This window comes from Cinclus cinclus, chromosome 2 (genome assembly GCF_963662255.1).
Source record: "Cinclus cinclus chromosome 2, bCinCin1.1, whole genome shotgun sequence".
NCBI classification, from domain to species: Eukaryota; Metazoa; Chordata; class Aves; order Passeriformes; family Cinclidae; genus Cinclus; species Cinclus cinclus.
This window is the reverse complement of record NC_085047.1, coordinates 79,891,663-79,915,806: the sequence shown is the minus strand read 5'-3', so window position 1 is coordinate 79,915,806 and position 24,144 is coordinate 79,891,663. Positions and strand designations below refer to the sequence as shown.

At 35.3% G+C, this 24,144-nt stretch overlaps 1 protein-coding gene across 1 annotated transcript in view; it reads right to left on the bottom strand.

Moving 5' to 3' along the window:
* Positions 1–24,144, bottom strand: part of ITGBL1 (integrin subunit beta like 1) — a 124,112-nt gene that overhangs the window by 46,676 nt on the left and 53,292 nt on the right. The window contains exons 3-7 of the mRNA XM_062514920.1: positions 23,007–23,153; positions 20,085–20,207; positions 16,807–16,947; positions 13,967–14,107; positions 9,621–9,771 (exon numbers count right to left, since the gene is read on the bottom strand). Of these exons, the coding sequence (XP_062370904.1) occupies positions 9,621–9,771; positions 13,967–14,107; positions 16,807–16,947; positions 20,085–20,207; positions 23,007–23,153 (703 nt within the window). The remainder of the gene's footprint in view (positions 1–9,620; positions 9,772–13,966; positions 14,108–16,806; positions 16,948–20,084; positions 20,208–23,006; positions 23,154–24,144) is intronic.

Below are 24,144 nucleotides of genomic sequence, written 5' to 3'. Positions count from 1 at the left end.
ACAGACATTCTTATTTAACAGCAACTTACAACATTTACTTTTTACTTTCACCAGAAAAGAAAATGCTTTTGCAAGATACTGTATTTTTTTCCTCATAAATCATATATTGATCACTATGTATGCTTACACCAAAGAAGAAATCCCTGAAAGTAATACAGTAGAAGTTCAGCTTAAATATCAAGGTCATGTTGGTTTCATTAATTTAGCATTTGCTAAATGTATTAACTTCTAAAAGTTTGTTGAAAGAAAGATGGACTTTTTTTCTTGACAGGAAAGCCTACCTACTTTGAAAATGAGATTAAATGACTTAATAAATTACCTTGATAGTGTTCTGACTCTTAGAAATACCTGTATCTCTAATGTATCAGTCAGTGCTTCATGCGAGGGTGGCAAACAGCACTTTAGAATTTAATAAAGCAGAACATAACTATTGATATAAATATGCAAGTCTGGTTTTGACTACCAGAAAAATAAAGTTGGCTTAGCTTTTATCACCTCTCTTCCTAATAGAATTTTAAGAAATGTTTAATCTTTGTCCCTATGTCCTTCAAACACCCTACTGATATACAGTTACCATGGGAGTTGAATAACTCATTTTGTAACATGATGTGCTGCAAATTCTTCTCCTTCTTTCATCTTTTCCTGAAGGCTTCCTAGACACCACACCAACCTCAGTGCAGAAATCTTCCCGAGAATAATCACAGTACAGTATTATTAAATGGGATTGGGGCAGTTCCCTGGCACTGAGGCCAATTGGCAGGGAAGAAATGGCATCTGTACTATCAAAGGGGCTTCCATGAAGGCAGTCTCATCCAGACTGCTTACTGGGACCAGTAACTAGCCCATACAAATTCCTGAACTATTACCCGGAATTGTTTGGAGAGAATACTAGCTGGCACAGGGTAAAAGTAGCCCAGTGGCTGTTCTATCAATCCAACTTTAGACAAGCAGTGGGGTTTCAGTGCCTTGGGGTGATCCACAGAACTAACTCGCTAGCATGCTGCCAAGGCAGCTCAAAACACTCTACAAATGACCAGTATTCAGGAAAAGGACTTACCTGCATATCAACAGCAGAGGTTCCTTTCTCCAGTAGACTTCTATTACCTTTATTTATACTGTAGTGAGACATTACATTTGAGGTAAATAATTTCGTATATTGCTATGTTTCATAGAACCAAAATGGAGGCATCTAAGGGTTAGCCCAATAGTAATTCTTTTAAGGACAGAAGGATAAAGTATGAGTTATGACAATTCACCTTACAATAACACAGAAATATAGAAGAAATGGGCAAAATTTCTGATTTAGAAATACTATCATTCCACCAAAACTAAAGGCTGAAGTATCATATTTTTATGATCATAAATTTAAGATTAACGTCACCCAGAACATTCCTCTGTGTTTACAATAGCTAGCATCTATTTAACATGATGACTTGACTCTTTTGTGCATACACAAGTCAGTCCTGCATTTCCAAATGCAAGTTGACTCATGCACTAATGTTTCAATATACATACATTTCTTATGAGTAAATGATGAGTAAATATTTTGGACAGTACAGCCTTAATCTCAGTTTTTGCTGCACAGTGCAACTTCATGACTTTACAGGAGATATTTGTTCTAGTAAACAAGCTGTTAAATCTAATTAGCTCTCATATAAATGTGCACGCATCTCAATTGCTTCTTTTTTCCAACAGAGATTCTTTTGGAATATCTCCTGTTACTGTGGTAAAACTAAGAATACTTGATACACCAAAGTCATGAGAGAAGGTACTTAAAGGTATTTCCATTTTAAATAGCTGTGTTGCTTCCACAAATGCAAAATGAACTTGCATCTATATCTCATGTTGTATGCATTGCAAAAGCATTCCCTCTTACAATTACCCTTGCACATTGCAATGAACAGTCTTTTCGTCAGTGTGAATTATTCCCATATCTCTGCAAGTACTCAAGACATTCATAAATCCTGACTTCTTGTCAGACATCACTTTCTGAAGTGAACCAAAATAGGATGACAATTTGGAGCAGCAAAAATCTAAGCGATTTTAAAAATTATTATTAATTTGAATTGGTTTTATCCTCACTGACTGGAATGAATACCTTACATTCTACCTCCTTAAAAATTAGTTTATTATCTCAAAAGCAAGTATATTTAATGTATGTTAGGCATCCTTCAACAGAAACTAAAGAAACTTCAAATCTCTAAATGTCAGGATTTACTCTTCGGAGTATGCAGTTTCTCTGTCCAGCACTGACAACAATATATTTGTTTTCTAGGCTCTGCAAGCACATACCATCCGTCAGAGGCCTTGATGTGTTGTGGGCCTATCTGCAGCTCATTATCTAATCAAATGAAAGAGACAGATCAGAAAAAGATTTAGAGGAATTCTAGCATAAATGAGTGTCAGTCCAGTCTTTGACTAGGTAATAGCAATTATGATAATTACAGCAATCCACTACTGGAAAACATTCTAAAATTGCCAGCCTGTAGCAAAGTGTAGCACTTGCAAGAATCCACTTATGCCTGAATATGTTGAATACTAACCATGTTTTTTCATCTTTAAACAGTGTAATTTGTCTTGCTAATTTAATACAGTGATCTATTAAAATATTAATATACAGGTGAATATATATTAATATATAGGTGAATTATTCTAAAATATAGTCATCTACAGTTATAAGTCTCACTGGAATACAAATACAACAAGCATTGAAAATTTAACCCAAATTCACACACGGTTTTAAGCAAAACTATTATTTCTCACACACTGTGTTTCTGGATAATAATATCAATATTGAAACATTTATGTTACATAAACAATAGGTAAGTATTACTTTTTCCCCCTTGATTTGCATTCTGTATTATCTTCCCTGGTCTGCTAAAGATATCAAGTTCAAACAATTTGCAAAACACAGGGGCACCTGAAAAAAAGGCCAACTATGTGAAAAGATACACTACAATCACTGAGTACTGACTTTTAGAACAGCAAACTAGAGTCAATTGAAATGGGGAGATAAAGGTAAAGAAAATTAATCAAGACTGGGATATGGAAGACAATATGTACCAAAGATAGCTAACTGTCTCAAAGAAGGCAGTCCTGGCTTTCAAGGTCTTTCACAGATGAAAGTAGTCTTTTCAGGAGAAAGAATTATGAGAGCAAGAATGAGGAAGACAACATCACACACAAAAAGAAAGTTTGCAATGTGTCCAGAGGTGGTAGCATTTCACAGGTACTGACTGAGAAAATAAGAGGTATCTTTCATGTAGTCAGTGCTTGCAGCCTCCCTCCCTGAGCAGTAAGTCTACTATTTGATAGATTTGTTCCTTTTGTACCCTAGCCGTTCTTACCATTCATATTAACCTCACCTAAATCAGTGCTTCCTAATACACTCCAATAGGCATATGGATCATTAAAAACAAAACTATGTAAGATGGCTGTGATTAGCAAGGCCAACCTTGAGGCTTCCTTCAGCTCTAAGACTGCAAAGCTTCTTTTACATCTTTTCTTGATGTTCAGGTGTTCTGTAGCAGACAGCTATCACACTCATAATAAGTAATTACATATTAATATACCACATATGAATAATTAGATAGATATATAGTATGTAAATAATATAATTGATCTGGCCTCCTGAACATCCATTTAAACAACAGAATTTGTTTTGTCCTTTACTGCCTTTCTTACTGGTGAGAATAAAATTAAATATATTTTAATGAAAACATGGTATATTGAAAAAGAGCATGTCAAATTATTCTTGTTGGTGAGATGGCATCCATGGTTGTTACTCTACCAGCCACTTATGCCATGGTTTAAAGATTCATTTCTTCTACTGAGCTTTTAACCCACAGCCTTTATTCCTAAGTACCATCCTAAAGCAGATGTATTATTTTTTTCTCAATTCTTCATTGCTTCTCAAAAGTCTCACCATGAAAACAAGTAAGAAAATTCAGAACAGCAAAAAACCTCACTCTTAGAATATCACCTACACCTCAGAAACAGACATCTTACAATGCACCCTGCTTCTACCAGAACAGATTAAGAAAGCACTTATGCAGAAACAAAGTACTTAATGAACTGTATTTTTACTACTTAGTTATAAGCACTGCAAGTAAAGGCTCACTGAAGAAATGAAACGTAATTCCCTTGATTCCTCAGTCCCTATTTGATGTCTCCCAAAAATACAATTGTATAAAGTAAAAACAGCAAGGAGTGCTGTGGTGGGTCACAAATAAGTACATTTCTCTGCAGAGAAAAACCGAAGTATTGAGCTCCTGAACACTTTCTGATTTCAAAAAAAAACACCAGTAAAATTAAAATTTTAAATTTGGAAGCTTTCCTAACAAAGACAGTTTCAAGAGCATCCTTCTTCAATTAAGAAAGAAAGGCTCAAACAGAGCCAGAGTCAGAGAGGCTGTTTAGAACCAGTGATCTAAACTATTGATACTAATCTAAAAGGAGTGGGAGGCATACATTTATTTTATTTTTTCTTAGATTTCAACAGACGAGTGCAGAGTGCCAGTCCAGTATATAAGAGTATTCCAAATTGTATTACAAATACTGTTATGCCAGCTCATTCAGCAATAAAGTAATAGCACAGCAAGAGTGCCTCTCTGCTTGAAGAACACAGATGTAGAAAGGAGCTCGATCTCAAAGTTGATGAGATGAAAGCTAGAGATGTGACACATGACTTGAATTTGTGCTCTGTTCTTGTTACACCAGCTAATAGTGCTACTTGCTGCCAGACTGTCGACTATAGTGCTTTAATTAAGACCTCCTTCAGAATGCAGGGGTCATACAAAATGAATGAAAACAGCATGCCAAATTCAGAGATGATGTACATTACAGTAATTTACACTTCAATTAAACAGCACAATTTGCATAATAAGGGACTGCAGTAAAGAGCTAGTATCAGGGGTAGTAACCTAGATTTTACCTTAGGATTGTTTACACTTTTCTGCTCTGACCCCATCCTGTCATGTAGAAAGTATAGTGAATTATTCAAATAGCAGTTTCTCTTTATCATCTCTCCTTACTGAATCAACAAGCCATAGGTTTCAGAAGCAATGTTTCCCTGTAAGTGTCTAATAGAAATCACAATTTTTTTTTTTTTGTTCATCAGTTTTGGCAATATCATAGTAGAGAGAGACCTCCAAGTCCTTAACTAATAACTGCATGTAGAACAAAAGAATCAGAACTGTAAGGCCATGAAACTATACTCAATGAGATTGCAGGGGTAATAGAACAGAACTAATTCTCATGATGTGGCACATGCCACCAGCAGCCCTTCTATCCTTTTAAGGCATCATACCCAACTGTAGGGACTTACCTGTTGGAGATATGAAAAGATCAGGATTACTACATTACAGATTTTAAAAATCTCAAACATATACTGAATGATGATATTAAAAGGTTCATATGAAGCTATAGCAATGATCCAACCCAAAATTATTTACAAGCTGAATATTATATGTTGTATTTTCCATCAGTCATGTAAGACTTTCCAAAGGTCAGAAGACAGTTGCATAGCTACACCTGGTTTTAGGCAGCTATTCAGCACATTATTTTAATACAGGTTCCATCCACTCTTGTCACTGCACAGATACAATTATCTCATGTGTGTTTTTCTTTCCTTCTGGGTATGTTCTCCATATTGTATCAACTGGAATCTACAGCATTTGACGCAACAACCTGTATGCAATGAGATGTTTCAGAGTAGCATAAACTGTGTATCATACAACAGGGCACACAAGATGCTCCAGAAAAGGATTAAGTCTTTGCAGCAAGCACTGGCCAATGGCTCTGCTCTTTGGAGTCATCACTGACCTTTGCTTTCAGACTTCAGGAGACTTCAGATCTTGCCAGACTGGCAATAGCATTACAGAAGGATTGATTCACTGTCTTAGTTCACCACAAGGAATCTGTAAGAATGCACTGAACACTGTTGCTCTTCCATTAAGTCAATCAAAATCTAATAATTTTAAATAGAGAAGGAGCAGCAAAGTTACTGAGGTTAGTAAACTTCCAAAATTCCACACAATTTTTGAACTAACGATTGAGTATTTTGAAAATGGGGCCTAGGGGCCTTTTCAAAAAAAACAGAAATCTTTTTAAGTACAGAATCAAAAAATCCCTTCATTTTTCACTTAGCCAATGCTAGAGCAGGAGTGTAAGGAGGAATTTGACCAATAAAGAAATAGTTTCATTTTCTCCATGCAGCAAATAAATAAAAGCAATTATAGAAAATATATTTAAATGCCAAAAGATAATACCAACAAGAAGATCTTTCATTTATCTGGTTTTGGAAATCTGCCATGGAATGGCTGCATTCATGAAGGGTAAGTGAAAAAAACAAGATTATTTTTTAAACCTCTCTCATCTATTATTCTCAAAACCTACTCTTTTTATTTTCAATTCTATTCCTAAAGGCTTTTTTATTAAAACTATTTTAAAATCTGCTTTGTACCTGAAGGGGAGACTCAAGTGAGTGATGTGCATTTTAAAGAGAAAAGTGGTTTGTCTTTTCCCTTAATCCTGACAACAATATACTCTCTCTTTATTTCAAACCATAATGATTTCTTTGGTATGTCTTTTCCTTTATCTCTGACGCTGGTCTTGCTGTACAGTGTGTTCTTAAAAGTAAAATATTTTCACTGTGAAAAAAATGAAAGTAAGTATTACATCTACAGTTAAAATCATGCAGCAAGTAAAAAAAAAAACAACTCTTGGGAATGAAAGTGTAGAAGGAAATCTTCACTTTATATGAATGAAGATTTATAGAATCACTCCTCATCCTCAAAAGACTTCTGTAGAAAAAATATTTTTTGGAAAGTACTTAATGTGTTTTTATTCCCAGAATGTTCTTGTTTTCTTCTCTCACTTCATATACAGCAGGACCTACTGATGGTGCAGACAGTCTGATTGATGTAACAGAGAATTTATAATTGCTCTGTCTTTATAACACCATTTCAACATGTAGACATTTTCCTTTACTACTCTGCATGTCAGTATGAAGCCTTCTCTCTCCTTCACCTACTGGAGCAGCTAAGAAATGTAAGACCACGGTGTAATATTTTTTTGGCAGCCTCTCTGCTCTCCCCACATCCTGAGCAACACCCATGAACAAACCTATTATTCCTATGAGTGGGGAAAATCAGGAAGGGAATTACAGTCTAAAAACAATGTTCACCATTTCATCTGACCTCTGAAGAGCAAAATATAGACTGAGAAATTATAATTTACAGCATTTTATAGACAGTGATTATCTAATTGTGTTCTTCTGAACCTCTTTCTAATTCTCTAAATTTTTTAATACAACTTTTATATACCCCTGATACATTTAAAGTTACATAAAAACATGTTCTTTCACTGTTTTTTTTTTTTTTTGCTATACTTTTTTTCTCTCACTGAGATTACATGACTAATAGTTATGGGAATTTGGGATTCTCAAAATCTCAGTGGGATGTGCCAATTCTCTGTTTCCATTGCTATAAAAAAAAAGTATCTAAATCTAAAAACAAAATGCCCAAACAAACAGAAAACATTCTTTAAGGAAACACAACACATGGCAAAATCATGAAGTCATGCACCTGCATCTCTGAATATTCTGTTGTGTATCCCATTCCATATATGAACTGCCTTACCAAAAGATCCCACTAAACAAGGACATTAAGTACTCAACTTCTTCAGCAGTACGGTGGATTACTGACCTGGGCAAGGATAACTGCCCTTGTACCACCGTTTTCAAATGGAAAATGCAACATTTCCTTTTCAGACTTTTCTTTCCTTGTCCCACAGTCTTCTCTGAGGACATCAGAAACTTTGGGGATATTTTTACAAACCTATGGCCTTTCCCACTCCTGAAGACTGGAAAGAGATTGTGTTTGATTGGAAAACCTTATTTTGATTCATTTGTTTGTGTCACACTTCTGCCTATGACAAGTAGTGGGATCTCCAAATGGCAGCAAATTTTACAGCGCAAGCCCAATGATGATTTTTCATAGGAAATAACCCCTAGTTTCTTACATTTTTTATCCAAAATATCATGGAAGAAAGGGAAATCCAACGATCCAGGGTAAAAAAAATACACTGTCCAGTAAAACACGGATGAGTAGACTCAAATATCTCCCCAATGTTTTAAACAAAATTGTTCATAGAACTAAAACAAGATACTGGTTTCCTTTTTTAAACGGAAGTTTTCATGGGGAATTTCTTTTCAAGCCTGGAATATAGAATATCTTGTTCCTTCATTACAGCAGCTGTCTATCCCACTATGTCCCAAATCCACATATGTGCCTTTTGCTCTCCTTGAACACCTCAGTGATCTCTTCTTGCTTGGAAGTCAAAGTTTAGTAAAAGCCATTATCAATTAAGCCTTTTGTTTCCATAGATACTGCTTTTGAAAATTTTGACCAACAGATCACTGAAAATTACCTATTTTACTGCCAGGATCTCAACAGGAAAACCTGCCAACATCATTAGATGTTTTTTTATAAAGCCAAAAGGGTAGAGTTATTGTCAATAATGTTAAAATAAAATGCATTTAATTCTCTACAGATGCCCATTTTCCAACTAACTTGTAGCAAAAAAATTCTGTTGCAAAATTTTAGCAGGAAAAGAGAGACAGTTAATTAGAAAACTTCAGCTTAATTAAGAAAAGAGGAAGCAACTGCCTTTTAATACATAGTCCTTTTAAGGTATTCCTAATGCTACATTTAGGAATTAAACGAGCTGCTACACAATTACAGAGAGAAAATAGTACAATTATCACAGAGATAACTTGGGTGGACAGCCTACAATTTTTGATTATATTAGATAGTATTAGTGAAAGAATAAATCACAAATGAACTGACATCAAGGGTCAAATGCAGTAATTCAAGAGAAGATTTAGGCCTTTCCCAGAAAATACTTAAATGGGCACAATTCATAACAACTTCAATTACCAGTTCTATCAATATTCTGTCTCATATTTACTTTTCTCTCCTCACTCTACAGAAAACCATATTTCATGTAGTGACAGAGAAAAATTAGCAGGTCCTTTTTGTTCTGCGAAAAATTGTTTGCAATGCATATTTTAAGTGTATTTTAAGAACTTAGTATATATTTTTAGTCAAACGCTTTTGAAAAGGCTACAGAGTCACAAAGAAATACTTACAAATGAAAAGCCAGTGGCCAACTAGAAAACTGTGCTGAACCACAGTTGCATTTTATAGAAGTCAGTCCTGTACCTAATGGGAAATTTCATAGTCAGAATAAATCCAAACAGTCCTTATCACCATGGTGCCACAACAATTTACACAGGCTGAAAATCTCATGCTGCTTTTGTGAAAAAATGCACAGAATAAATTCTTTTTTTTTAATGTATCTTTAGTAAAGACTTAACTATGGCAATTTTCAAAGCACCCTTGAAAACCTCCAAAATACATGTTAAGAGAAGTAAAATAAAACACAAAGCAGGAAAAATACATGACCTTTGTATTCTTCTCCTCCCTTCTCCTAACTTACAAGTTATACAGTAAGCCAAGAAAGTACACATTTTTCAGTACTAGTAATGCTGGACATCTGTAAAAATTATTTTAATGGAAGTACATTTAAAGGGCATGAAAATTCTTCCAGAAATGTACTTACCTCTTCCAGAGCAAGGCAAATTAGAATTTCCTTGGCATTTCTTAGCACTTTCTTCAACTGACATTGGACACGAATGTGGATGTTCACACTTTTTCCCAGTCCATCCTTCTTTACAGTCACATCTTCCACAATTACACTGTCCATGGCCTTTACAATGAATAAAATTCAAGATTAACCTCCATTCTGATGAGGTATAAAAAACTCTTTATTGGATGAACTTTAGCAAAGTCGGGGCTTCATTCAGTAATAAGACTGGCAAAAAAAATACAACCTGTAACAACACTGTAACTACTTTTGTTTCTGAAAATAGCACTGGTCTGCCATTCCATTTGAGCCATATTCCCTTTCCTTTTTTTTTCCTTAAGGGATATTTTGCCACTCAGCACATGCTCTAATGCAAATGGGTGGAACAGGGATTAAAAATATGCATTTCACCACTGTTTGAAAAAGTGGAATGTCACAAGGCAATATTTTATTTATTTTTACGTTCTTTTTTTACCATGGTTGCAGCATATTCTCTAAGAAATGTATCAACACCATTCTTTATCAACTTGCAATCAGCATTCTCCACAAGAAGTGTCACATCAATTCCAAGCCTCAAACCAGTGCCTTCTATGAAACAGTGATATACAAATAATAAAATATTGAACTATTGGACATAATCAATTCTTGTTCCAATAGGATAGTTGGGTGTGGTTTTTGGTACCTCACTGCACATCTGGGACTATTCCCTGCATGTATATTTCCTCTATATAAATGCAAACATGCAAATTTCTTGAGCTTTTTTCAAGAAAAACTAAGATAATAGTCCTTCTCCCTCTTTATGCTCTTTGCAAAAAGCATTGAGATTCGGGCAATACAAAATGTTCCTGAGAAGAGCCCGAGAATCAGCAAAACAACATTCCTTGCCACAAAATCAAATATCTATTTTCATAAACTCAGGCAGCAGGTTAGATCTCTCACAATTTTCACACAGTAATCATTCATGTCCACTGTTCTCTCCATCTTCTTCTTGAAAACCATAGTAACAGAGACTTTATATCTCTTTCTAACCATACTTGCATTTTTAGAACTAATTTATAAAACATATTAGTTTATTAGCTCACAAGGAGAAAATGGGAGGAAGCAATCATTCTAGGAGTCATCAGATTACTTCCCATAATACAAGTTTTATTAATTTCACAAAATAACTTTTCCTTACATTCGTTATACGTTTTCCTTGAAAAGCACTCCAGGCTTCCTCTTGTTTAGAGGATGAGTTTAGATTAGATTATTAGGAAGAAATTCTTTACTGTGGGGATGATGATGCTCTGGAACAAGATGCCTAGGGAAGCTGTACATGCCCCACCTCTGGAAATATTCAAGGGAAGCCTGGATGGAGATTCGAGCAATCCAGTCTGGTGGAAGGTGTCCCTGCCCATGGAAGTGGTTGGAGCTAGATGCTTTTAGGGTTCCTTCCAACACAAACCATTCTGTGATCCCACAATTCTTTCCTTTGCTTTCATGTGTACCTGTTGACAGGTTGTGGATTGGATTTATGATCCCTGACCCAGATAGATATTTATGAGAGGATTATGTACTTTCATAAAATAATTTCTTTGCTAAAGACACAGGAAAGGAACTAATGAAATGTGTAAACATACAAATTTTCTTATGCAAGCATGTTTCTTTCTGTGTCAAGTCATGAAACCTATCATCTCTTTAAATGAAGATATGCACTTTAATGTCAAGAAGACTTTTAAAAGACAATAATTTAGTAACATTCTGAATAGCACTTCAGATGTTAAAAGAAGGCATCTAGTCAATATGGTGTGCTGTGAAATAACAGTCACCTCAAGCCATGTGAAGCTTCTGGAGGGAGCTGCCCTTGTGTGAAGTTAAATTCTCACATCAGGGCTGTCAATTCCTGTTATTTGCATTTTATTAAATAAACATAGAATTTTATTCAGTCACAGTAAAACTCCTTACATGAAAACAGGATTTCCTATAATTTATCCATGCTACTCAGGACAAAGTGGCTTCCTGTCTCAACCTATCAGGCAGACAGAACAAGACAAGAAATTTTTCTATCACCTCTGTTTGATGAAGGTTTTAAGAGTGATGGATTATTTTCCTTAATCCAACTAACCACTCTTGGATTGACCCCAAATCAATTTACAAATAATTATGAGAAACAATAAGGATATTTTGCAGACACACCTAATGCAGGTACACTTTGTGCAATAACTACATTTATTTCACATAAGCAATTTAAAAATCTGTCCCATTGCAATTCCTCAATCAAATCTTTAATTAATTGCAGATTCTGCCTGACTACCACAATAAACCAAAATTAAAACTTATGCATCTTTTCTATTTCTGAAACAAAGCTAAACAACAGGACTAGAAGACATTGTTCACACTGCTTCATGTGCAAATAGATTTTTTTGCACAATCTATTTTAGGAATGTATACTTGGATAGCCAGCAAAGACTAAATTAGGTTTTTCTAAAACATAATAGAAAGGGAATGGATAAAAATAATTTGTACCAAGATTTTTTGATGAACAGATGGAAAAATAAAACTACATGTCAACTTGAGTTTTAGTCATGTCAAGCAAGCCATTCGAGTCCCTTCTTTTATATCTAAATTTTCCTCATTTACACTTATGTCTGTGCAATAAAGAACAATGCACCAGTCCTTAATCCAATGTCAAATGGCAATATCTTCCCCCAAGCTCATTTTTAACTGTTTGTACTTTCTTATCCTCTGCTTTCTTACAACCGTTACCATTCTGGGCAGCAGCAGCTGCAAAGGCAATAGTGTCCAGTAAAGGGGGAGTTCAGGAATGACTTTTTTTCAGTTTTACAGCATTAGTTGTAGATGCCACAGGTTTGCTTTAACCTAATTAGGTTTGAAACTCTTGTGTTCACCCTTAACTACAGAATGCATTTACCGTGTTGATTTGTAGCTTTGTATTCCTCAACTGATGCTGATATTTTGATCAGTCCCTGAGTGCTAAAAACCCTGACAGCAACACAGTGATACATTCAAAAATTAACAACAAAGTCAATCTTTCTGCTGCTCTCATGGCTGTACTCAGCTCTACATCATTCCAGCTCATTCATTAAATAAAACTATATAATATCTGCAAGCGACTGAACAGTAACTAATAAACCTAGTTATAATGAAGGTCTTCAGAAAAGCTTTTTTCCTCCTTCATTTTATTAGCTAGCAATTCCTCAATATGTATTTTTATAAAGCCCAAACACAACAGTTGAGAAATGTTTCACTTTTTAAACAGGCAAAGAAAAGGTTGAAAATTTTATATAGCATGCTGGTTTCAGCTTCCTTTCTCTATTACAGACAACTCCTGTGATCTTTCTATAGGACATCTCTCACTCTAGGAATAGAAGGGAAATATACCACGCCATTATTGTCCTTCATGTGACTGCATTCCTCCTATTATTAATTAGGCCAGACCAGATTTCTACAAGGATGCATTCAAGCTGACAACCTCCAATCCGTAAAGCCCCTGTGAAATCACATTCATTTGCTTTTGCAGAGTTCCTGTGTGTACAAATTGCAGGCTGTGTATTGAACAAAGTCCTCCTCTCCTGCCTAGTATTAGCATCTTTATTAGTATCCATACACAATTGCATGCAAGGCACTCTCAGAATCTTAGCTTTATTTAGCTGATATATGGAACATCTAAACTGCAAACCATGGATGGATGGATAGATAGATGACTGTTTTGAATGCTCTGAAGTACAAGTAGAAGAAAAAGGAAGATGGACATGTCTAAGATGTACAGTCTGGGCTATAGCTACAGATGTGCAGTTGGGCCACACATTCATATTTTTCAAGTATTGATGCTCTACTTGCTCTCATGTCAATTTGTATTCTCAGGGGATTGTTTTTCATTGAGTCATTTATTTACTCTTCCTTTAATTTCTTATCCTCAATTATCATCTCCCTGTCACATAAAATGAAATAACAAACACAATCTGATCTAAGGAACTTTCAAATTTCCCCAAGAAAGGCCATATCTATATTTTAAATTTTCAACCATTATCCAATTCATGTTAGGTTACATTGAACACAAGAATATTAGAAGGGAGATGGGCACCTAAAAGAATACAATATTTACAGGATTTTGTAAAATGACATTAAAAAAACCCCCAACAAAACAACAGAATCGTGTCTTTCAATTTAAAAAGCCCTTTCAAAACCCCCTCCTACCCCCCAGTTTTAAAATAAAATAGTAAAATGAGAATTGGAGCACTAGGGAAGAGGAAACTCAGACCAGTTGGAAGGTTTTTTATAAAAGTACACCTAAGTCCCCTTTATACACAAGACTTACCTGAACAGAAGTCATCAGAATATCTATCATACACTGCTTTGCAGTTTCTTTCATCACACTCACAAGTATCCCCATGAATATCTCCCCAGTCACCAGTTGGGTCCACATCATGGCATGTACATTCTCCACATACACATGTGCCTAAAAATGAAAAAAAACCCAAAAATAAAAACAAAAACAAAAAAACAACAAAAAACCCAGAGAGATAAAAATTAACTGTGTCATTTAGAGTAATAGCACTTTGATTACAGGAACTCACACTTGTGAACTTTCAGCTCTCAGGGAAATGCAGCATCAAAGCTGCAAGTGACAACCATGAGCATGTTCTCGTCTTCTATGATTTTAAACCTTCTATGATTATTTAGTAGCAATATTTATATAAACAAATTGGCTTCCTGTTCATGTTTCTTTTTGCTCTTGAGCCTTGCTAGGAGTCAACAAAAAAATGTAGCTCACGGAACAGTTGTACGTCTTTGACATCAACAGTAATTTGCCCTGTCAGTAATGACAATAAAAAATCAATTCTGTTTAAATGACTTGGGCTTGGGCACAGGGGATAATTGATGGTTGTTAAAGCATAAACATTTAAACTACAAGAGAATCCAAACTAACACAGCTGAAAATGTCTAGGAGGTAATTCTTTACCTAAGAAGAACAGCAGCATAGATCTGCATGAAAGGATATTTCTCCATGTTTCCCAAGAAAATATTCAGGGCCACACCCTGTTGCTTACAATAAAAAGAAATGTGAATATGACTGAAAAAAGAATTGGGATCTTATACTAATATGCAGAGAATATACACCCTAGTTATTTAGGAAAATCTGGGGGAAAAAAAAACAACCAAAAAAAGTTATTTTCCTTATTCAGAAATCCAAATATGCTTCAGGGTAACACACTCACTACCTTTTTTGAGATGCTAACAGACTTGTAGAAGCAGCCTGACCTTACTGATGCATGCAGTTCCTTTCTTGCAGAGTGGCTTCACCCTCTGATACGTTGCCAACACCTTTGTCATCTTATTTAGGTTACTCTGAACAATATAATGCATTTGAGGACAACAAGACAGGATGACTAAACAGTAGATATAGATATGTCACATTCTCTGATAAAAGGAGAAGGTCTACACAATCCAGCATGCATGACATGAGCTACAGCCCTCTAAAAAACCCCAAGACAACCCTCGAGAAATTTGTGCCTAATTTTTTATACTTTCATGATTCAGTGACATTACTGAAGAAGGAAAAAAAACATCCAACCAACGAAGCAAAAGAGGAAATGCCTCTGGTGAGTTATTAATACTCCCAGAAACAACTTCAAAGTCAATTTAGATCAGCTGTCCTGGATGTCAGAATGCAGAACATAATCTCACAAAAGTTTAAAAATCCAAATTTTCATAAGTGGTCCAAACTGGTTGACTAGAGAATGCAGGGGAAAAGATAAGAACAATTTATCCATATTAGCACTGAAAGAGGGTGGGCAGCAAGGTTAGCCCCAATATTTGATTTTTAGAAGGCTCAGGACTGATAGGATGAACTGCACTTACATCACAAGATATATAAACAGAAAACTGGGTAAGTAAGGCTAAAAGGAGCAGAAATACTTCGCTGGAAAGCAACTTCTCTTTGTCAGAAGCCTACAAAATTCTTATAAAGATAAAAATCACAAATACATGAAAGGCTAAAGGTGTGCAAGTATCACACCTCTGTGTTGGAGGCTGCAGCTATTCATAATATCAGCTGTGCTATTCACACCATTTCTCCTAATGCAATGCCAGTTTAAAGAAATAATCACACATTAAAATTTCACATTTGATTAAAAACTTGCTTTGACAAGAAATTCTTTGCCAAGAAATTACTTTCTCAGTGCAAAGAAAGCATCTCATGTGAAGACACTTTGATATCTATCATTCCCAGAACTACGCAAAAATTTTATGCTGAAGTCCCGAGACTAAATGAGCCTACATGATCTCTGTATTTGAGCCAAACTTTCAATTTCCTACTAATTACGAGAAGAGAGTTTTCTAAATGCTCTCAGGATGATTAGATGTTCACAATACATCAGGTTTTGTCAGTAGAGATGTTTTTGAGAGAGGTATATATGTCACTCCTGCTTATGTACTACTATTCTGGACTATTGCCAAAAAAACAGCCTATGTTTTTTAACTCCTTGTTCAATGAAATCACAGCAGCTAGTGATAAGCAACCTTATTTTGTAGGGATTTTTTTCTATTTTTCCCCCGAAAATGGCAAAATCAGACAGAAGGATAAGGTAAAATTCAAATTCTTAAAACTGTGTGCAGATAAAACCTCATGTAGTTAGAAAAAACTGTGAAGTCTACCTTTCCTTCTCTATGCATTCCACAGCATTATTACTGAACATTTCACAGGTGGTTTTTTTGGTTGTAGTGGAAAATAAATGCCTCATGTTTTCATTTTCCCCATTCCATTGTGGGTCCTAAGTCTTCTTTAAGAGTGAACTGACATACAGTTCTGTGACCTTACAGCACCAATCCATTCAAAGTCAAAAATCTAATATTTTATTTTGCAAGGCAGATCTCGTAACAAAAAATATATACACTAAATAACAAATTATCCTGCTCAGTCTTACTATAAAAATAAATAATGGGAACAACTTGAGTTTGCTTAATGAAGAAGTGGATGTTGATTTGTGTAAGTTTGTACCTAAACACAGGTATCTACTCACTTGGAAGTGTACATCCAGACCTGAAATAGGTGAGAATAAGTAGAAACTCTCAGCAAACACAATCTATGTCCTGCTGTAGAGAATACACAGAGTAAAATAAAAATATATATGTAGAAGGTCCATGCGAATGACACACCTCTGTTGCTGCAGATTTTGCCATCTGGAGATGTGCATCTTTTCTTGATCTCCCAGGGGGTGATGTCACACTGGAATTCACATTTATCTCCATGCCAACCAGCCTCACAGTAACAGTTTCCACAGTAACACTTTCCATGGCCTTAAGCCAAAACAAATTTTGTACAGTGAGAAAGAGGCAAGTTTTTAAAAGGCATTAACAATTTAAATGTTTTGATCTTTTCTTTTAAAAACTTTTACTGCTAGACTCAGAATAGAAACAATTTATAGACCATGTATGAATACATCAAATCAGACAAAGGCTATCTTAACTATACTTTTCCCCTCTATTTTTAACTTGTTTTCCTTTAATCACAGATTAAATCCAAAGAACAAACACTAACTGAAATAATAATTTTTATATTTTTAAACTTCTGTTTTTAATTTAGAGGTAATTTTTGAAGACTGTAATAGTTAAAATTTAAGCACAGCTTTACACATCAAGGTACGACACATACTTGGCATGTCTAAGAACACATTGTGTGTTCTTGACTTCTCACATATTTGCAGTAAAGGCACCTTGATTTATTATTACACACCACCTATATTGTATATGGCTTCCCTTCTTCTTCCCCACTGTCAAGATTTCAGAACATGGCTAAAACAGGTCATTAAAGACAATTTTTTTCAAAATGAATCTTTCAGATGTTCATTTAACAAAACATACATATCCCAAAAAAGATGGCTGCATCATCCAAGTCTGGGTGAACCAGTAAATTTCATCTGCTAAGGCACATGTACCTTGTGTTTCATGGCACAGAGCTTTTAAATTAAGTAGCTGCAATTATTACTAATCTCAGAGCCAAAAGTTAATTCTTTCATAGAAGGATCAAGTCAGGATCTTGTTCTTTCTTCCTCAGATCTTAGTAGATCCCACCACCTCTATAACAACCTGGCCCATTTATACTCGTAATTATCAAGACTGCAAATTGTTGAATACAATTTTTTCCTGTTTTTGCAACTACACATGGAAGTTTCATTACATTATATTCATTACATCATTCATTACATGGTTAAATGTCAAAAAACAATTAATTAGATAAACAACAAAGACAATAAATAATTATTATGAAAAGATTGATCATAAACAGTAGCAAAAATAAAAGGAAAATCACTAAAGGAGTATAATAATTTGATCTAGAGGCAATTCTCACAGATTAAAATATAAATACTTCATTCTTCACTCACACTTTTAAACTCCTCAAATAAACATGAATTAAATTATAAAATTTGCCTCTTGCTCCCGGCGGGGGAAAAAAAAAATCACTCCCTTAGAGTAAAAATTCTAGTTTATAAAAAAGATCTGGACCAGAATTTAATTTGCTAGAAGATATGATACTTTTTCAAAAATAAGCTTCAACTTCACTCCAAAGTGTATGTAACCTCAAATAAAAAGTGATAGTCAACAGACTGATAAAATCCCAACTGGAGCTGGAAAAGCTTAACACGTCTTTCCGAATTCTCCCTGAACTTCTCCCTACTGAAGAACTGATTTGCTTAAAAAATGCAGTGCCTTTGTGCAAATATCAAAATGTATGTCATCTATATCTCAACACAGCATTGATTGTTTTTCCAGGATATAATCCCAGCTCGAAGTTGAGGAAAGCATGTGCCTTGGACCTTCGGTTCATGTGCTGTCATATGCATTGTTTCTGCATAAGGCCTGCTTCAATATATGATTTTGTATTGTAGAGGTTTGTTAAAAAAATAAAGCACCATATAACACTCCTAAGTTTTGTGCATAAACTGTTCAGTTTACAACAAGCCAACCAAGTCAAGCAAACCATTAGGTTATAACTTACACTTTATTTTAGAACACTCCAAAATTTCCATGAGGTATCATGGCTTTTATGTTGATCAATCACCGACTTTGAAGACTTGAATCTACCAACATCTTTTGACCCTTTATATCAGCATACTTTGAACTTCCCAAACATGTAAGACTAGCTTTATATACAGATGCACAGTCTTTTGGGAATATGGGAGGAGTGGATGATACAACAGGAAATAAAAGCCAAAAAAAAGCTAACAATATAAACTGGCAGCAAAAGACGCGTGAGAAAAAACCCAAACCAGACAAAAACAGCAGGAGAAGAATTTACTGGAACTAAATTAATGGCATTTTTGGTCATATTTGGTACCGTGTGGAATTATTAAAGGCAGATATAAATGGAATCACTGGCACATAAAAATTGTTGTGCTCCATTTATTTTAATTTAGGCAATTACTGGAAATATCATATTCTGCTCCTGAACGTGGACCTCAGAGGACCTTCTGCATTCCTCATTTAAAATCCCTACTTAATCCTGGGATTTAAAAAAAAAAAAGTTATTTTTGCCCTCAAAGGCACTTGAATAAAAACAATTATTTTGCTGTCTGTGTAAGGAAAAGACAGAGAAAGCTATTCTACACAATTACTATCTTTCTTCATACAAACACATAGGAAGCACTACCACCAAATACGAATAGTTGAGGAGCAGATTGGAACACTCTTGTGGGCATATGGACACAATCTGCACGTCTGTAGCTTGAACAATGTTTGTATCACCTTCCAGCTCAAGGACAAGCCTCCTTTGCATCACAGCAACAGCATTTATAATGCCATGAATGGTGTGTGTTGGTCAATATTTAACTGCCAGGTTCCTGCCTTGTAATGACCTGAAAGAACACTTTGAATTTCGATTGCTTTTCTATCTATCAGCAAAGTTCATTCCTTCTTACTTTCTTGCCTTTCCTATTGCAGATGAAATTTTTCCTTACTCATTCCTTTCTCTTCTTATCTTCCTGCTTCTGAGTTATTATTTTACATTTATTCCTGATATTTTTAATTTTTGCTTCCTTGAAAAAATCTTAATAATCTATTTTCTGTTTTTTTTTCTTGTATATTGTCCATTCTGTTCTCTCTCATCTGTGCCACGAAGCTTTCACATTCCCCATATATTCTACTGAAGACAGACACACTAAGATATTAATTATCTTAGTGAATTATTTTGTACAATCTTCTTTGTAGTTCTTCCTAAAAGAGGAGAAGTTCACAGGATTTATTCATTCATTCACCTTGTGTTTAGCTCATTTTTGCATATGAAATATGCACTTACACTTTGTTATGTGAAGTCTTGCAAACAGATTTACTTTTATATTAAGTCATACATTCAAGAAAGATATTTTGTAGAACCATGATATTAAATAACAGCCTGTATTAATCTTCATCACTTTTCTCACATTCATGAAGATACATACCTGTACAAATCTCTCCTGTTTCATCGTCAATGCATTCTCTGTCATCACATTCACAAAATTTGCCATATACCAGTCCATTTCCTTCCGAGTTTGCACATTTGCACCTGCCACATTGACATGTGCCTGTAACATTTAAGAGACATTATTCAGTGACTGCAGATTATAGAAAGAGTTTCATTAGTCTGTCAGAGATGGTACCTATTTTATCTCTGAGAAGGCAGAAATCTAAAGATCATCAACACAAATAAAGACAGACACAGAAATTACACACATCAACGAAAAGCCTAATCTTAGCTGTACAGAGATAGAGCATTCAAGTGCCTTGGAAGTGTAAAGCTGTTTTATTCACAGCACAAACCTTCCTCCCAAAATAAAAAGCTTTCTGACATAATGAAAAGTCAGAGCACTCAGGCAGTGGGAAGGATGCAAATGGATTTGTAAACAGATCTCTCTTCTATCACTGATCATCAGGTCACACATTTGCTCCTTGGTGTTTTGAGGAGGGTTTCCCCTCAGCTCAGTGGCTGCCTTCCTCCGTGACCTGCCTTCCTGATGAGGAAAAAATTGTTTTATTGCTCCCTGGGAAAGAAGAGCCCCCTCTTTTTCCTCAGAGGGTCTATCTGATCTGAGGTCATAAATAAATGTATGAATGAGTTCCACACTAAAAAAAAATAATTCACAAATACATTAAAATGACATTAGAAACAAAACTATTACTATGCCACACATATAAGAAACCAATTTTCCCTGCCTCTGTCCCTACCTTTATTAAAATTGAAAGGGTGGGAACTTCGTGCAATATCACATTACTGGAGCCTTGTGGTCAGTGGTCTCAAACAAGTTGTTTCAATAGTCAATGACATCACTATACCAGCAAGTATAGTTTTCGTGGTTTTTTTTTTAAATTCATGTCACGACATTCATACTCCTCACATATGTTATTTTTTTAAACATGGTTATTGGCATCAGAGAAGTTCTCCATAATAGAAGTTTTATGCTGATATTACACAAGATTGCAGAAAGCAGCTGATGTTCATACCCCTGCAAATTTCACCCTTATAAGTATAGCACAACTTTTAATAAACATCACGTTAATCCAAAGAACAGAAGTATTGGACTCTGCGACAGACATGGCCACTCTAAAAGAGTAAATTTTAAAAATGTTTGCAAGCATTAATATAGTAAGGCGATAATAAAAATCTGACTGATAATTCAATAAAAGTAACATACAGAACTAGAATTATTTTGTTAACAATTACTTGGGAAACAAACACAAATGCAATTTTTGAGAAAACTGTCATGATTACAGATAATTCCTGAACAGGAAAGAAGATAAAACAGAAAATTGATTCCCATACTGGGTATCTAAACAGGTCACAGGGGTGGTGTATCATAAAGATGTTCATTCCTTCTATTGCAAAAAAAGAAAATTGCTTACATAGAGAACCTCAGTTTAGGCAGGATGCCTTAGTTGTTCTGACAAATTATTAGGAACAAAGTCAGAAGAGTGGAATTTTAGGTGGATCTTGATTGGTTACTGAAAAAATTACAATAAATTACAATCTGTGTGGCAGTAGAGCACTGTTTTTGTAACAGCTCATGTCATTTCTTCTTTTATTGCAAATTAAAAAACAGAGCCCAGACCCCAAAAACAGTGTTAGTAGCAGATCAAAAGGTATTCCCACCAAGACAAAATACAGCCCATCAAATTTACCCCAAACTCCCTAGACAGTCTCACTGGAATTCCTTTAATATCAGCAAAAGCAAAACAATTTATTCTTCTCGTGATATCACAAACACTTCCCCCTTAGCTGCGTTCATTTTCCTGTGAAGACTGGGGCCACTTCTAACCAGGGAATGAAAGAGGTTTGTTTTTTTTTTTTTTAAGAACTGTGACGAAGTGCAATGAACTATACTTATTTTTGAAAGTCAGTATCTCATTTAGCTATCTCTCATGTCTCTCTTGATAGCAAGTTTTATACACCTATTGTTATAAATTAAGTGTATCATTTACTCAGTATACTACATACTAACAGTTATGTTACACTGGTTTATGATCCTGTACCAGATTCTCTCTAAGAAATCCGAAAAAACTCTGGGATTCTTGGTTCATGTCAGCACCTAACTTGTGAGAAATTTACTTGTATGACAATGTGTGGATTCCAACAGAAATTAAAGACCAGCAATAGTGAGCAGAAGTGGGGTTCTTGAAACATTCTTTCACTTGGAGGCCAAAGTAATGAAAAAACCAGAAAGCAATTTCTGGTCTCAAAACTTGATTGGTAGAAAATGCCCTTTAAAATGGTACCATTCTTCAATGAAGTCTTCTAAAAAGCCATTTGGTTTTCCTCTGATTTTTTTTTTTTTTAGCAAAAGACTTCCTATTTAAGTTAGGCTGGTTATAAAATGAAAAAAAATGGAAAAGAAAATGTTAACCAAATCAGAACAGTGAAGATGGAAATGCTCCTTTAAATGATTCAGCTCATCTTCTACAACTGATTTTAATAATTGCAGACACATTTCACAAAAAATTGCAAACTTATAAATGTCCAGGAAAAATATTTGCAAATGCCATTTCTACATTCTGTAAACACAAACACTTGATAGAAATTACATCAATTCCTGTGTTAATTCCATTACAACAACATTCTGATGAGGAAAATAAATGATGCTTTTGTAGTTTCATCAACTCAAAACTGCTATGGATAAACCACAGTACTGAAGTAGGTGTTCCTAATCAGTGTACAGTATGTTCACAGAAATAAGCCTATAGGAAAATTAAACATTTTAGTATACCTACAGTTAGTTACATCTCAGTCTCTTGAAATATACTTTACAATATTACTAGTTAAAAATGACAGTGTTTCTCAAGATGACACTGGGAGAGCAGTAAGGTATCAAAAGCAACAAAAGACCATTTACCTGCACCAGAACAGATGATATCTTGAGAATTCTTGCACATTTCATTGCTTTTCTTCCGTGTAAGATTGCAAGTATTTGGATACTGACAAGCTTCACCATACCAGCCTTCATCACATTTGCACTTCCCACAGTCACACCTTCCATGGCCTAGCAAAGGAAGGAAAGACTATGTCATGTCCCTTTTTTTTTAATTCAGAAAGTGGTATTTTCTTATCCAGCTTTTAAAATAGATTTCATCAATTGCATTTTTAAATGAACATGATTAACAGAATAACTTAAGGGTTCACCTACAATTAAAAATAGAAGGGGGACATCCAGCACATGGCTCCACCAAGGGCAAGGCCTGCTTGACCAACCCAGTGTCCTTCTATGATGGAGTGACTACATCAAAGGACAAGGGAGGAGCTACAGATGTCATTTATCTGAATTTCTGTAGAGCATTTGACACAGTCCCTCACAACATCCCTCTCTAAACTAGAGAGATGGATTGAATGAGTGAACTGGTAGGTGCAAAAGGACTTGGTTGGGTGGTCACATTGAGAGTCCAGTGGTGAACTGCTCGGAGTCCTGAAGGACTCTCACTCCGACAGGAGGAGTCCCTCAGGGGTCTGTACGGGGACCAGTGTCATTTAATATCTCCTTAATGACACAGACAAAAGGATTGAGTGCACCCTCAGCAGATTTGCAGATTATCACCAAGATGAGTGGTGCAATTGTCACACCTGAAGAATGTGATGCCATCCAGAAGGGCATGGACAGACAAGAGAAGTGGGCCCATGGGAATCTCATGAGGTTTAACAAGACCAAGTGCAAGGTGCTGCACATGGGTTGGGGCAATCCCCAGTAGCAACACAGGCTGGGGATGAACAGGCTGAGATCAGCCCAGCCCAGAAGGACCCAGGGGAGGTTGTGGCTGGTGGACGAGAGGCTGGACAATTTTCACTAAGTATCATTTTTCACACTAACTTCCAGGTGCAAATTTTTATCACTTCATTCTTTAGCATTCCTATACAATTTTAGGTAGGAAATGAGAAAACAATTGCATCTTTTTTAAATCAGCACATAAAATTTTTAAATAAATATATTTTGAATATATATCTGGTTTAGAAAATATCCCTTTCCTATCACTGCATCTTAG